We start from the raw sequence: 16,503 nt of genomic DNA, 5'->3' as shown, positions 1-16,503 counted from the left end.
TTCAACTCCCGCAATTCCTAATGGAATTGCGGGAGTTGAAATCCAAAACACCTGGAGGGTGGGCCAAAGTTTGCCCACGCCTGTAATCTAGGCGATACATTACTTTTGTCGAGAAAGACAAAACTTCAGTGAAACGGCCCCTGTGCGTTCTCCCTCGGGCCTGACCAGACGCAGGGAGAGAGTCTCTTCAAGCATGAGGGATGTTTGCAGCAAGAGAGGAGAGGGAACGAGCCCCTTTCCTTGAGTGTGTGTGTGTGTTTTGCTTGCCGGCCGCCCACCTTTCTCTCATGTCTCAAAGTCCCAGGGGTTCAACTCCTGAAAAGTCCGCTCGCTTTGCCCAGAGAGGGGCCTGTGGCTGGAGGCACTTTGCCCAAAGGACCCCCCTGGAGAGAGACCCTCACCCACCCCCACCCCCCTTTGAAATCCCATTCTCCTGAGAGAAGCGGGAGCCAAGGACGGCAACGGCTGCGGCCCACTTTGCAGTCTCTCTTGTTTAAAAAATGTCAAAGAGTCTTCTTTTGATTTGAGTCAAGAAGTCCCCCTCTAAAAGCACTTGGGAAGCCGGTGCCAACGCCTTCTCGAGGTCCTCAGAGGAGCGAGTCGTCGGTGCATCCTCCTTCGAGTCCGTAGCGGAATTCCTGCAGGTTGGAGACGCCGTAGAAGTGGACGAAGGCGGCCGCCACCACCAGGACGTGGAAGATCTGGTGCGACTGGAACTGCGGGGAGGAAAGACACGGCTTTAAAGGCCAGGGAAACAGAGACGTCCAGTCGACCGTAAGCAGAAGGGCAACCAAAACAGGTATTCTTGGAAGTCAAGCCCTCTGAGGAGCATCTTATAGGGAAGTAGTTCTCAACCTTCCTAATGCCATGACCCCTTAATCTAGTTCCTTATGTCGTGGTGACCCCCACCCATAACATTCTTTTTGTTGCTAATTCATACCTGTATTTTTGCTACTGTTATGAATTGTAGGAATCCAAGTGTTACCCATCCTTTATCGAGTCCAACATTAGGCTGGAGTACATAATAACTACTTCTCTGGGCCAGAGTGAAGAGAGAGGAGGGCCAGGGGACAGTTCCATCTTAGAATCATAGAATCAAAGAGTTGGAAGAGACCTCATGGGCCATCCAGTCCAACCCCATTCTGCCAAGAAGCAGGAATATTGCATTCAAATCACCCCTGACAGATGGCCATCCAGCCTCTGCTTAAAAGCTTCCAAAGAAGGAGCCTCCACCACACTCCCTCCGGGGCAGAGAGTTCCACTGCTGAACGGCTCTCACAGTGAGGAAGTTCTTCCTAATGTTCAGATGGAATTTCCTCTCTTGTAGTTTGAAGCCATTGTTCCGCGTCCTAGTCTCCAGGAAAGCAGAAAACAAGCTTGCTCCCTCCTCCCTGTGGCTTCCTCTCACATATTTATACATGGCTATCATATCTCCTCTCAGCCTTCTCTTCTTCAGGCTAAACATGCCCAGTTCCCTAAGCCGCTCCTCATAGGGCTTGTTCTCCAGACCCTTGATCATTTTAGTCGCCCTCCTCTGGACACATTCCAGCTTGTCAATATCTCTCTTGAATTGTGGTGCCCAGAATTGGACACAATATTCCAGATGTGGTCTAACGAAAGCAGAATAGAGGGGTAGCATTACTTCCCTAGATCTAGACACTATGCTCCTCTTGATGCAGGCCAAAATCCCATTGGCTTTTTTTGCCGCCACATCACATTGTTGGCTCATGTTTAACTTGTTGTCCAAGAGGACTCCAAGATCTTTTTCACACGTACTGCTCTCGAGCCAGGCATCGTCCCCCATTCTGTATCTTTGCATTTCGTTTTTCCTGCCAAAGTGGAGTATCTTGCATTTGTCCCTGTTGAACTTCATTTTGTTAGTTTTGGCCCATCTCTCTAATCTGTCAAGATTGTTTTGAATTCTTGTCTCCTGTGCTATGCTAATCTTCTATATAAATAAAAATGTAATGTTCGTTGGTGGGATTAACAGAACTCAAAAACCACTGGGGGAATTGACACCAAATTTGGACACAGTACACCTATCAGGCCAAGGAGTGACCATCACTCATAAAAACACTGAAAAAAACAGCAGAAGGGACTTAAAAAGCCCCCAAAAGCTAAATGATGAAAAGCTAAACGACAATACAGAAAAAAGGGAAGAAAGAGGGAGGGAAGGGAGGAGGGGAAGAAAGAAAGAAAGAAAGAGGGAGGGAGGGAAAGAAAGAAGGAAAGGGAGAAGGAAGCATGGAAGCAAAGAGAGAAGGAAGGAAGGAAGGAGGTAGAGAAGGAAGAAAGGAGAGAAAGAGGGAGGGAAAGAAAAGGGGGAAGGAACGAGAGAAAGAAGGAAAGAAGGGAAAGAAGGAAGGAAAGAGAGAGCGAAGAAAAGGGGGGAGATGTAGAGAAAGAGGGAGGGAAGGAAAGAGAGAAGGAAGAAAAGAGAGACAGTAGAAGAGAAAGAAAAAGGGGGAAGGAAGGAAAGAGATAGAGAAGGAAGGAAGAAGAGAAGGAAAGATGGGAAGGAAGGAAGGAAGGAGAGAAGGAGAGAAAGAGGGAAGGTTGGCCACAGCAACACATGGCGGGTACAGCTAGTCTATATAAATAAAAATGTAATGTTCATTTGTGGCATTAACAGAACTCAAAAACCAGTGAGCGAATTGACACCAAATTTGGACACAAGACACCTTAACAACCCAATGTATGTCCTTCACTCAAAAATTTTTGATTTTGTCATTTGGGAGTTGTAGTCCTTGGAATTTATAGTTCAGCTACAACCAAAGAGCATTCTGAACTCCACCAATGATGGAATTGAACCAAAGGTGACATACAGGAGTCCCATGACCAATAGAAAACACTAAAAGGGTTTGGTGAGCATTGACCTTGAGTTTGGGAGTTGTAGTTCATCTATATCCAGAGATCACTGTGGACTCAAACAATGATGGATCTGGACCAAACTTGGCACGAATACTCAATATGCCCAAATGTGAACACTGGCGGAGTTTGGGGGAAATAGAATCTTGACATTTGGGAGGAAAGAAGAAGGATACAAGAAAAGAAGAAGTGATGAAGAGAGAGGGGGGGAGAAAGAAAAAGAAGGGAAGAGAAAAGAAGGAAGAAGACAGCAAGAAAGAAGGGATGAAGGGAGAGGAAGAAGAAATAAAAACAAAGGCAGAGAAAGGAAGGAAGGAAAGAAAAGCACAGGAAGAAAGAAGTGATAAAAGGTGAAAGGGAAGAAAGAAAAAGAAGGGAAGATAAACGAAAGGATGGGAAGAAAGAAGTGATGAAGGGAGAGAGGAAAGAAAGTAAAATAAAGGAAGAGAAATGAAGGAAGGAAAGGGACAGGACAGGAAGAAGTGATGAAAGGAGAGAGGGAAGAAGGACAGGAAGAAGTGATGAAGGGAGAGATGGAAGAAAGAATAAGAAGGGAAGAGAAACAGAAAAGAACAGGAAGAAAGAAGTGATGATAGGATAGAGGGAAGAATGAAAAAGAAGGGAAGACAAATGAAAGGACGGGAAGAAAGAAGTTATGAAGGAAGAGAGAGAAGAAATAAAAACAAAGGCAGAGAAATGAAGGAAGGAAAAGGACAGGACAGAAAACAGTGATGAAGGGAGAGAGGGAAGAAAGAAAAAGAAGGGAAGAGAAAAGAAGGAAGAGGACAGCAAGAAAAAGGGATGAAGGGAGAGGAGGAAGAAATAAAAAGAAGGGAAGAAAAACGAAAGGATGGGAAGAAAGAAGTTATGAAGGGAAAGAGGGAAGAAAGAAAAACAAAGGAAGAGAAATGAAGGAAGGGGAAGGACAGGACAGGAAGAAGTGATGAATGGTGAAAGGCAAGAAAGATAAAGAAGGGAAGACAAACAGGAAAGGACAGGAAGAAATAAGTGATGAAGGGAGAGAGGGAAGAAAGAAAAAGAAGGGAAGACAAACGAAAGGATGGGAAGAAAGAAAAACCAAGGAAGAGAAATGAAGGGAAAGGACAGGACAGGAAGAAGTGATGAAGGGAGAGAAGGAAGAAAGAAAAAGAAGGGAACTAGAACCAATGATTTGTGTTGAGGCAGAAGGCCAGGCTTACCCAGATATCAAACTTTCCGGGGAAGAAGCGCTCGGGGATGCGGGCGGCGTAGAGTCCCGCCCCAGTGATGTACATCACGGCCATGAGGAAGAACCAGCCCATCTGGCCCACCGTGGTGGCCTTGACAAAACCTTCTGCGATGGTGAAGTGCATGGTGGGCACCACGCCGCTCAGGCCCAGGCCCAGGAAGACCCCTGCCGAGGAGGAGGAGAAAGGACACAGAGAGAGATTGGTCTGTACTCGGAAGGCAAACAGGGCTTTCAGAAGGAGAAGAGAGCATCTCAAAAGACAAGAAGGGAAAGCTACAGGTCCACATGTGCCCTCTCTACCCCACTTTTGCAACCACTGAAATCCAAAAAAAATCTCTTAACAAAATTCATTTCCATTTTCTTCCTCCACATGTGAGAAAAAATATATGCAAACATCCCATTCCACCCTGAAGACATCTCATTTCTTCATGGTTCTTCTCTAAATGGTAATTAGAAATGATGCAATGTTGCTTCGGGTTTCCATTTCGAGAATGACTTCCAATGTTTTTATGGATTTTAACATAATTCTTTTTAATACTAATGATGTTTAATTCTGTTTTAATGTTTCTGTAAGTTGTATTGAAATGCTTTTAGTGTAAGCTGCTTTGAGACTCCTTGTGGAGAGTAAAAGCAGGATATAAATAAAAGTAAACATAATAATAATAATAATAATAATAATAATAATAATAATGTGTTGCAATCCTGGGTGTAGCGAATGTGTTGATCTATGTTAAATTTTTGTTGTATAGCTCTATGTTGCAATGTGGCAGAATTGGCAGAAATAGGGTAGCAACAGTAGAGGCAAGATAAATTTGCATATGTGCAGCCGATTGGTCTATGCAGATGAGTGAAGGCCAGGATTTGAAAGGGCCACTGAGCCAGAATGGCAGTTGGGGGGAAGAGAGATGAACATTCCAAAGGGGAAGAGTTAAGTTTAAAAATAGGCAGTTAGAGAGTCAGAAGAAGTCAGTTAGGGATTCCTGTTTGCGAAGGACAGTTAGGAACTTCTATGAGAGAAAAGCAGTTAGGAAAATGGGGCTTAAGTTTTAAGGAAAATAAAGAAGTGCCAGTGTGGTTTAAGGCGGAATATACTTCTGTCAAGAGTGTATGAAAAAGTAACATAGTTGTTGATGTGAAACAGTTGAAGTTTGATAGGAAAGTTAACTAAGTGAATGATATTGAATGTAAGACTCAAGACTGTAACAGAACAAACAAATGTAACCATAAGCGTTGGAGCCAGAAGCTATAAATAAACTTTGTTACTTTGTTTACTACAAGAGTGTCTCAAGCCTGTAATATAAAAGCCTCAACGTAAAAGCTCACAAGACAGCCCCAGCCAATTTAAAAAGGAGGAAATACATCAATACAAGGCAGTAAAAAGATTTAAAAGAAAATATTTTCCCCCTCACATCGTCACATATAAAAAGACACCTGTAAAAGGACTGAAGTAGTGAAAAGTCGTCCCACTGGTCAACAGCAAATTTGACAAGAAGCAACTGGAAAAGCTGACACGATATGAGGATTTAAATATCGAACTGCAAAGACTGGCACAAGCCTGTCAAGGCAGTCCCAGTGGTGATTGGCACACTGGGTGCAGTACCTAAAGACCTTGGCCTGCACTTAAAAAAATCAGCACTGACAAAATCACCACCTGTCAGCTGCAAAAGGCCATCTTACTGGGATTTGCACATATTATTTGCTCATACATCACACAGTCCTAGACACTTGAAAAGTATCTGATGTGTGATCCAATACAAAAGCCGGCATAGTGATCTTGTTTGCTGTGTACTCATCTTGTGTATAAAATGATAATAATAATGAAAGCCTGAGGTATTCTTGCAGCGGCTTTGAGTCTTCTTGTGAAGAGAAAAAGTGGGGTATAAATAAACATAAACATAATAATAATGCTTATGCCAAAGGAGCCAAAGCCCTTAGTGCCTCCAAGGATGCTGCCAAAACAATCTCATCCTCTGAGTGAGTGGCTAGGCATTGAAGGCCACAATTTGTCCCTTGACCCTCCCTTACCTGCCCTGGTCTGCCGGTGCTTCGGAGTGGCAAAGCGGTCCCACTGGGCGACAATGATTGCTGAGATGCCCAGCACACACACGATGGAGAGGTAGATGAGTCGGGGCTGCGGAGAGCAGTAGAAGGAGTAGTACAGCCAGGGCACAAAGCTCCCCATGATCAGCAGGGCGATCCCAGAGTAATCCAACCTAGGAAGAAAAGGCCAGAAAGGAAGGAAGGAAGGAAGGAAGGAAGGAAGGAAGGAAGGAAGGAAGGAAGGGGAAGGGAAGGAAGGCAGTAAAGGAAAGAGGAATGAAGGTAGGGAGGAAGCGGGAAAGAAGGGAAGGAAATGTATTAGGAAAGAAGAGGAAAGAAAGGGAAAGGAAGGGGGGAAGGAAGGAAGTGAAGAGAAAGGAAGGAATGAAGGAAGGAAGGAACATGTGTATGAAGGGAATGGAGGGAGGAAAGGAGGGAGGGAGGAAAGAAAGGAAGGAAAGAGGAAAGGAGAGGAAAGGCAGAGAGGAAGGGGGAAGAAAGAGGAAGGAAGGGAGGGAGGAAGGAGAAAGAGGAAGAGAAGGAGGAAAGATGGAAGGAAGGATGAAAGGGAGGAAGGGAAGGATGGATGGAAAGGAGGAAGGAAAAAGAGAAGGGAGGGAAGGAGGAAGAGAAGAAGAAAGGAAAGAGAGAAGGAAGGAAAGACAAAAAGGAAGGAAGAAAGGAGTGAGAGGAGGAGAAAAGAGGGAGGGAAGGATGAAAAGGGTGAAAGGGAAGGATGGAAGGTGAAAGAGGGAGAGAGGGAGGGAAGGAAGGATGGAAGCAAGGAAAAAAGAGAAGGAAGAAATGGAGGAAAAGAAGGATAAAAGAAAGAGAAGTAAAGACAAAAGGTAAGGAAGGAGAAAGAGGGAGAGGAGGAAAGAGAGAAGGAATGTTGAAAGGGTGGAAGGGAAGGATGGAAGGAGAAAGAGGGAGGGGAGAGTGGGAAGGAGGAAGAAAGGAAAGAGAGAAGGAAAGAAAGATAAAAGGATAGAGAAGGAAGGACAAAAGGGTAGAAGGGAAGGATGGAAGGTGAAAGAGGGAGAGAGGGAGGGAAGGAAGGAAGGAAGGATGGAAGCAAGGAAAAAAGAGAAGGAAGAAATGGAGGAAAAGAAGGATAAAAGAAAGAGAAGGAAGGAAGGAAAGACAGAGCTCAGTTTGACTGAAACAACCAGATAGTCTAAATCCGGCATGGGCCAACTTGGCCCCTCCCTTCAGGTATTTTGGACTTCCATAATTCTGGAAGTTGTGGGAGTTGAAGTCCAAAACACCTGGATAGTGAGGGGGCCAAGTTTGCCCGTGACTGGTCTCAACACATTTGCCAGATACAGAATGCTGAGGAACAAGAGATCGCCCGAGAGAAACTATCTTTGGAGCAAGGGCTCCTTCTGGTCAGACCTGTTTCACGCAAATGAAAAACTTACTTGGAAAACGTCCGCGAGACCTTTTCCGAGTGACAGTAGACCGTATGGAAAAGCCAGGAGAAGCTGAGGCACAGCACCGCTCCGAGGAAAAACATCCCAAAGACCACCTTTTCCTGCAACGGGGCCATGAAGTACATGTTGGGCCGCAGCATGGTCAGGATCCCCAGCCCCAGGAAGAGCACAAAGCCTGCCGAGAGATTCAGAGAGAGAAAGAGAGAGAGAGGTATTAGCATGTTTTAGCGTTAGGAAGGCATAAAGGAATCTGGAAGCACCCCTCAGGCTGACTTAAAAATTGTAGCACAAGCTTTTGAGGACTCCAGAACCACCTCTAAATGGCCGGAGATATGCACTTCCCAATTGGCGGAGTGCTGTGTGCCACGATGGCCCAATCCTCATTGTTGACATGGCTTCAGAGAAGTGTTTTGGAGATATTCTGCTCTCTTGCCCCCATAACCTTGTCCCAGGAGTCTCTACCCCGCCGCCCCCGTACGAAGGTTTGTTTATTTTCTCATCTCTTTATGAGTTCTCCCTACAATTAGATTTACCCCTTTATCTCACCCAGAGTTTTTAAATCATTTTATGTACATGCAGCCTGCTCTCTGTCATTATTATTATTATTATTATTATTATTATTATTTGAACTTATATGCCGCCACTCCCCTGGGGCTCGGAGCGGCTTACAAGAATGGCTAAAATCTAACAAATTTAAAAGCAATTTAAAAGCAATTTAAAAACAGCAATATCAAACATTAAAAGCCTGTCAAAACAGGTATGTCTTCCATGCCCAGCAGAAAGCTGGTGAGTCCCGTAAGGCACGGACTTCAGGTGGCAGAGTATTCCAGAGTGATGGGGCCACTGCTGTGAAGGCTCTGCGCCTGGTTGCGGTTAGACGCAAGGTCTTGACACTGGGGACTTCCAATAGATCTTGTTCCTCAGAGCGGAGGCATCTCTGGGGTTGGAAGGGGGTGAGGCGGTCCCTCAGGTACATCAGCCCCAGACCAGGCAAGGCCTTCAAGGTGAGTACCATCCCTTTGAAAGTGATCCGGTGCTCAATGGGTAACCAATGCAGCTGCAGTCAGATTGGGGTGATGTGGCATCTCATCGGAATTCCCGCAAGAAGCCGAGCAGATGCATTTTGTACCAACGTGAGCTTCCGGATCACCGACAGAGGAAGGCCAATGTAGAGGGCGTGACAGTAGTCCAGTCTTGAGATAACCGTAGCCTGGATCACCGTAGCTAGGTCGTCCCTGGACAGGGAGGGGGCCAGCCGTCTAGCCTGCCACAGGTGAAAAAAGGCAGTTCTGTTAACGGCAGAGACCTGGGCCTGCATCGTCAGCAGAGGGTCCAAAAGGACTCCCAGACTCTTGACCAACGAACGCGGGCGTAGCGCCTCGCCATCCAGGGTAGGCAGCCGGATGTCCCCACTGCCCGGTCGACCCAGCCATAGGGTCTCTGTCTTTGCTGGATTCACCTTCAACTTGCTGGCACGCAGCCATCCAGTCACAGCCTCGAGGCACTGATGGAAACAATCGGGTACAGAGTCCGGTCGGCCTTCCATCTTCAGCACAAGCTGAGTGTCATCAGCGTACTGGTAACACTCAAGCCCAAAACCTCGGACCAGCTGAGCAAGTGGTCGCATTATGTTCAGTTCTATGTTCTGTGAATATTGTTTATATGCTTTGATGTTTTATACTTTAATGTTATGTTGTTTATTTTTTATTTTTTATTGTATTGTAACTTGTTGTTCGGGCTTGGCCCCATGTAAGCCGCTCCGAGTCTCCGTTGGCGGGGTATAAATAAAGTTTATTATTATTATTAAGCTCCCCTCATTCTCTCAAGGTCCTGGAAAATATTTTGTCACTTCCCTCATACAACCAGACGTCTAGGCTGACATTTAAACATGCAAAAACCCCAAGGGATTTCCCCAGCTAAATTTCAGATTATGGAGAACGTTTTGCAACAAAGCTGCTCTGCCTGCCAGCCTTCCAAAGCTCTCTTGCAGAGAAACCATGTCTCCATGGAAAAGGTTAAGAATCTCTGAATGCCTGGCTCAGGGCTGCTGCAAAGCCAAGAGCTCATAGCCTTCTGATTAATAGGTCCTCTGATATTATATGTCATCAATGGCTTCAAACTACAGGAAAAGAAATTCCACCTGAACATGAGAAAGAAGTTCCTTACTTCTTAAAATTACAACAGCAAAACAACAGAGGAAAAACAATCAGGGACATCTAATCACCTCTCAACAAAAGATTGCCACAGGCACTGCCAGGTCATCAAATGCTAATCAAGGTGGTCAGTTGAAACATTCACACCTAGCTCCAGCAGACGAGAGTCCTTTGTCCCACCCTGGTCATTCCACAGATATTTGTTGTTCATTCATTCAGTCACCTCCGATTCTTCATGACCTCATGGACCAGCCCGCGCCAGAGCTCCTTGTTGGCCATCACCACTCCCAGCTCCTTCAAGGTCAGTCCAGTCACTTCAAGGATGCCATCTATCTTACCCTTGGTCGGCCCCTCTTCCACAGATATATAAACCCTTTTTCCTAGTTCCAACAGACCTCACTACCTCTGAGGATGCTTGCCATAGATGCAGGCGAAACGTCAGGAGAGAATGCCTCTAGAACATGGCCATATAGCCCAAAAAAACCTACAACAAAACAACCCAACTTCCTGTGTGAGAGAGCTGTTCAGCAGTGGAACTCTCTGCCCCAGAGTGTGATAGAGGCTCCTTCTTTGGAGGCTTTTAAACAGAGGCTGGATGGCCATCTCTTGGGAGTGCTTTGAATGCAATTTTCCTGCATCTTGGCAGAACGGGGTTGGGCTGGATGACCCACCAGGTCTCTTCCAACTCTTGGATTCTAGGATCCCATCCTAAACTGCCATCTTGTCCAAAAGTTCAGCTGGAGATACCCATTAGATATCCTTGTTAATTGTGCTTAACATTTTACCTTTTTACCTCCAGTTCGGATGTGGGTTTCCTTCAGAAATCTTATCCTATTCTGGCTAAGTGACTGTCACAACAAAATAAATATAAAATGAAGTAAGTGCTGTCTTTAACTATTTTTTATTATTTCAGCTTAGCTGATAAGTATGCCACCCTGACATCCTTTGGAGAGAACTATTTCAATAAATAACTTATAAGCCATCTGATAAATATCACTGCAGTGTCAGGACATACCAAGAGAGACAGGAAAATAGCTCAGAAGCAGCAGCAATATTAGCTCTGAACGCTGCCGTGCTCCCAGGTCGGTCTGAAGTGCAATGAGATTGTCTTGCTGCCTGAACTGGAGGAGGCCAGGTCAGGTCATATTTCTGAGTCCTTTGGGCCACACAAGGACTTACACAACAACATATGTCACAACAACACATGAGTCGCCGATAGGCTGAGAAAGGCAGTATACAAATACAGTAAATAAATAAATAAATAATAAATATGTCAGGGGTACTTTGATTGGGTATTTCCTGCATGGCAAAGGGTTGGACTGGATGGCCCATTTGGTCTTTTCCAACTCTATTACAGTATTCCCTCACTTATCGCGGGTGATCTGTTCCAGGACCAGCCGCGATAAGTGAAAATCCACGAAGTAAGAAAGCTCTGCCCACTCGGTAGCGGCCTCTTCGGCGAGTCTGCTGCTCGCCGCCTCGGAGGCCCTTGGGCGCTGTTGATGGCACTGCCAGGCTGGGTATTGTGGCTCACTATGAGCCTGAGCTTTCTGAGCCTGAGTTTCCTCAGGACGAGGAGGATGATGGGTTACAGATTTCTGAACATGTCCCTGTTATTGAGCCAGACAGTGTTGATTCTGAAGAAGAGACAGCATTTCTGTTTCCCAGAGAAAGGAATGTTGTTTTAGATTAAGATAGTGTAACTTCACAGCTGCAGGTGGAGGAGTCGTCTTCATCTGGAAGTTCAGTGCCTCTCTGTTCCCAGGGTGACCAGTCCCAGGATAATGAGTTATCCAGCCTTGAAGATGGTGGAGATTTGATTAGGGAGGACCGTTTGCAATAAAGGGTACGCCGAAGTGCTCAGCTTGCCAACAAACGGGAAGTTGGAGGTCAACGTAATGCTTTCATGCTAGGGAAACGTATTTAACAATCTGATCGAAGTCAATCCTTTGTCAGTGCAATGTTGCTTACACCCTGTTAACTTCTTTGGAATTACCTCGGCTTTGGGGAACGCTTTTAGCTCTTTGGGACTTTGGTTTTGATCTTGGTTTTTGGGGACCTTGTCATGCTGCCATGGATTCTTGTTTAACCAATGCTAAAGGATTATACTTCATGTTATTTGCCTTTGGATCTTGGAAACTTTGCCTTTGCATTTAAGACTGTTTTGGCTATTGAACTTTTGCAACTGTATTTCTATGTTTTTGATTTTGCTTTTTCTTCATTAAACTACAAAACCTACAGCTTTGGTGTGTGGTAGTCTTGAGCAAGGTGAATCTATCCTGAGCTGCGACACTAGGCTGAGGCTTCAGCCCAGCGTGGCAGTGCCATCAACAGCACCCAAGGGGCCTCCGAGGCAGTGAGCAGCAGACTCGGCGAAGAGGACGAAGCCGCTGCCGAGTGGGTGGAGACAAGCCCCAGGGTAAAGCCTAGCGCCTGGTTCTCCCTCCCATCCTCCTCTTCCTCCCCCCCCCCAGCTCCCCCATGCTTATTTCGGACCCGCAAAACAGCAAGTCCGCAATAAGCTAACTGTGATATATTTATTTGTTTATTTTATTTATTTACTGTCCTTGTATACCGCCGTTTCTCAGCCTAATTGGCGACTCAACGCGGTTTACAACAAAATATACAGTGCACAGTATACAATTAAAACCATAAAAAACATAATACACAATATTACACGAAATCACAATCCACTACATCTCCTAACTAAAATCGTGGTCCAATTGCATCATCCATATTACCAATCCGTAATCAACACATTCATTGCACCGAATTAGCCAAATGCCTGCTTGAACATCCAAGTTTTTAGTCTTCTTCGGAATACCATCAGCGAGGAGGCTGATCTTACCTCCATGGGAAGGGCGTTCCAGAGCCGAGGGGCCACCACAGAAAAGGCCCTGTCTCTCGTCCCCGCCAGCCGCACCTGTGAAGCAGGCGGGATAGAGAGCAAGGCCTCCCCAGAAGATCTTAGGGTCCTGGTGGGCTGATAGGCCGAGATACGTTCGGATAGGTAGGTTGGGCCAGAACCGTTTAGGGCTTTAAAGGCCAACGCCAGCACTTTGAATTGAGCCCGGTAGCAAATCGGCAGCCAGTGGAGCTGGTACAGCAGAGGAGTTGTGCGCTCCCTGCGCTCCGCTCCAGTTAGTATCATGGCTGCCGACCGTTGGACTAATTGGAGCTTCCGAGCCGTCTTCAAAGGCAACCCCACGTAGAGAGCGTTGCAGTAGTCTAAACGGGATGTAACCAGAGCGTGGACTACCGTGGCCAAGTCAGACTTCCCAAGGTACGGGCGCAGTTGGCGCACGAGTTATAGCGAGGGAACACTGTATTCTATGAGTCCCTGACTAGGTATATGGAACTGGGATAGCAGAGTTTCCCCAACTCCAGGCATCTTCCCAATCAGGCCACAGACGTCTAGTCGGTCACTTATGTAAAATATTTATGCCTCACTTGACAAAGGCTTGGCAAAGCGTCTTCTGACCCTTGTAACCAATGTAATAAAAACCCAGGGGGACCAGAGCCAAGGGAACAGAACAGACGTGAGTTTATTAACAACTAAACCAACAAAGGAGCGGGAGAAACACTGCCCAGGGCATGAGCTTCCCAAATGCAAACAGTATTTCTGAAGTATTGTCGAAGGCTTTCATGGCTGGAATCACTGGGTTGTAGGTTTTTTGGGCTATATGGCCATTTTCTAGAAGCATTCTCTCCTGACGTTTCGCCTGCATCTATGGCAAGCATAATCAGAGGTTGTGAGGTCCTCAGATGTTCTGAGATCCTCAGAGTTTGTGACCTCACAACCTCTGAGGATGCTTGCCATTGATGCAGGTGAAACATCAGGAGAGAATGCTTCTAGAACAGGGGTCCTCAAACTAAGGCTCAGGGATCGGATACGGCCCTCCAAGATCGTTTACCTGGCCCTCACTAAGGGTCAACCAAAGTCTGAAATGACTTGAAAGCACACAACAACAACAACAATCCTATCTCATCAACCAAAAGCAGGCCCACACTTCCCATTGAAATACTAATAAGCTTATATTTGTTAAAATTATTCTTTATTTTAATTATTGTATTGTTTTTAAGTGGTGTTTTTTTGCACTACAAATAAGATATGTGCAGTGTGCATAGGAATTCATTTTTTTTTTCAAATTATAATTCGGCCCTCCAACAGTTTGAGGGACTATGACCTGGCCCCCTGTTTAAATAGTTTGAGGATCCCTGTTCTAGAAGCATTCTCTCTTGACGTTTCGCCTGCATCTATGGAAAGCATCCTCAGAGGTTGTGAAGTCCTCAGATGTTGTGAGATCCTCAGAGTTTGTGACCTCACAACCTCTGAGGATGCTTGCCATAGATGCAGGCGAAACATCAGGAGAGAATGCTTCTAGAACATGGCCATATAGCCCGAAAAACCTACAACAACCCAGTATTTCTGACAATCCTAATAAAAGGGACCAAATGAGACTTGGGCCTTCCTAATTCAAAAAGAGCTGCTCCATTAGGTTTCTGGCAAAGTCATCCATTAAGGCAGGCCTGGGCCAACTTTGGCCCTCCCAATTTCCACAATTCTACTTCCATAATTCCTAACATCAGGTGGGCCCTGCCTGCGATTAAGGAGATCCAAGTCTGTCTCAGTCCCAAAACCGAACCCAAACTAAAAAGGATCTGAATCATTGTCATCATCTTGGAAGATTTTGCAAACAAGAGCTGGCACAGTTAAGCAGATTAAACCGTAGCTATCGCATGCTCCTTATTAAAGTACGCACAAGGCAACACAACTACAGAGCTGAAGCTGTGGAGATACACAAACCAGTAAAAATGCGAGCTGGCAGCCTTCCAATCTTTCTAACTCATGCGAGACAACATTTGCTGTATTTTATTGACTTTCTTACGTCAAATGCGAGAGTCTTTAAATCAGAATGGTACAAAGGCTTCTGAAATAAAACTACAGTAAATAGAGAAGCAAATTTTTCACGTGCTCTTCAGCAATACTTTTGAAATCCAGCAAAAGAATGCTCTGAAAATGGAGAGAAAATTGGGCATCCATGCAAAAGCATGGAGCACCTCTGGAAAAACATAGGGATTCCATTCTTATGCCTACACTCAGTTACATATTTTCTCTTCTTCAAAACAGTCTTTCTTATGAGGTACAGAAAGGTTCCAGATCTCTGCACCAAGACTAAATTTATTTATTTATTTATTTAGCAATTTTGTATACCGGTCTTCTCCCCTCTATCGGGGGACTTGGGCCGGTTTCCAACAATAAAATCACAAAACAATCATTAAAAACATCATATAACATATTCAATTTAAAACATTATAACAGCAAAATGCAATCACATAAACACACCTCTTTTCTCAATAGGTGGTTTTATCCTTCCCAGGGAAGTTCACAAAAAGCAATAAACTCAGGCAAAAAGGGTGCAAACATGGAGCAAAAACTACTTTTTTGTTTAAGATTTTCCCTCCACGCCAACAGCAGAAGTGAACAAGGAGTGAAACACCAGGTGTCTGAATCTATTCATCTGATTCAGAAAATTGCATTGGATAGACCACATCAGCTCTAGATGATTAAATATGGTTTTCTGTGGGTGAGGAGATGGCAACTACTGGGTGGCATATGTTCTGTATCAGAAACTAGAGGTGATGTGGTTTATCCAATGCAATTTTCTGAATCAGCACCCCAAATAGCCAAACCAAATCTAAAGTTGACCAAAAACTAATTCGTAACCCTTTTTGGTACTAATGTTGGAGAGTCGTCCCTGGTCAAAGTGGTCCCTGGTTTTCTGTGGGCAGCTGATGGCGACTACTGAGTGGCAGATGTTCTGTATCAGAAGCTAGAGCTGATGTGGTCTAACCAAACCCAATCTAAAGTTGACCAAAAACCGTTTTGTTACCCTTTTGGTACTAATGTTGGAGAGTGGTCCCTGGTCAAAAAAAAAAAAGGTTGGGAACCACTGCCCAAGGGGGTTTCCATGACTGAGGGCCCTTCCACACAGCCACATAACCTAGAATATCAAGACAGAAAATCTCACAATATTTGCATTGAAGTGCTCTATCTGAGTCCACACTGCCATATATTTCAGTTCACAGCAAAAAATGTGGGATTTTGTTCATCTGTGTTGAAGGGGCCTGAGTGGAAAAGTGAACCTTGGTTTCCAAAGTCTTAGTCTACCAGGCATAGGCCAACTTTGCCCCTCCCGTGGGGTGTTTTGGACTTCAACTCCCCCAATGCTTCCAAAAGGAATGAAGGAAGGAAAACCCACCGGGGGAAATAAAAAGCTCTGGGTTGCTTTGCGTACCAACCAGAGGCTGAATTACCTAGCAAGTGTGTCCAGATGTTGCCCGTCTCAGTGTGGATGCGGAAGATGCTCTTGAAGCAGGCTCTGAAGGAGGGCATGGGGGGCCGGTGCCCGTGGAGCAGGTAGTCGTTATCCTTCAGCCAGTCAGGCAGCACGTCGTATGGGATGACCCTCCAGCGGCCTTCCCAGACCTGCAAAGACACCAAAATGGGCAGGAGGCCATGAGCCAGTGGGTCCTGGGAACCGGGAAACGAGGCTGAAGCCACCTGACAAAACTGCACAACCAACCAAGCCCTTTTTCTCCTAGTACAGACCAACCTGAATCAGTTCAGCCTGTGACATACTGCATGGACGCTTCTACATCTCAGACAACCAGAAAAAAGGCGGAGCCACAAAGCCTCTGTGATTCTCCTTGGCACAGATTCTTCCACAGCCTGAAAGTCTTTGTGGCAGGCTGTGCCTCAGGAGTGACCACCATAGGC

The 16,503-nt window shown here is 45.5% G+C and overlaps 1 protein-coding gene across 4 annotated transcripts in view; it reads right to left on the bottom strand.

Annotated features, from left to right (window-relative positions):
- Positions 1-28: 28 nt before the first annotated feature.
- ADIPOR1 (adiponectin receptor 1) overlaps positions 29-16,503 on the bottom strand; it is a 41,755-nt gene continuing 25,280 nt past the window's right edge. For all 4 annotated transcript variants that reach the window (XM_060782752.2, XM_060782754.2, XM_067470434.1 and 1 more), the window contains 5 exons: positions 16,041-16,212; positions 7,558-7,744; positions 6,122-6,309; positions 4,068-4,261; positions 29-716 (listed from right to left, as the gene is read on the bottom strand). In XM_060782752.2, the coding sequence (XP_060638735.2) occupies positions 588-716; positions 4,068-4,261; positions 6,122-6,309; positions 7,558-7,744; positions 16,041-16,212 (870 nt within the window). In that variant the 3' untranslated portion in view covers positions 29-587. The remainder of the gene's footprint in view (positions 717-4,067; positions 4,262-6,121; positions 6,310-7,557; positions 7,745-16,040; positions 16,213-16,503) is intronic.

This window comes from Anolis sagrei, chromosome 6 (genome assembly GCF_037176765.1).
Source record: "Anolis sagrei isolate rAnoSag1 chromosome 6, rAnoSag1.mat, whole genome shotgun sequence".
NCBI lineage: Eukaryota > Metazoa > Chordata > Lepidosauria > Squamata > Dactyloidae > Anolis > Anolis sagrei.
Note: the sequence above shows the minus strand (reverse complement) of the source record. Positions and strands in the feature narration are given on the sequence as shown.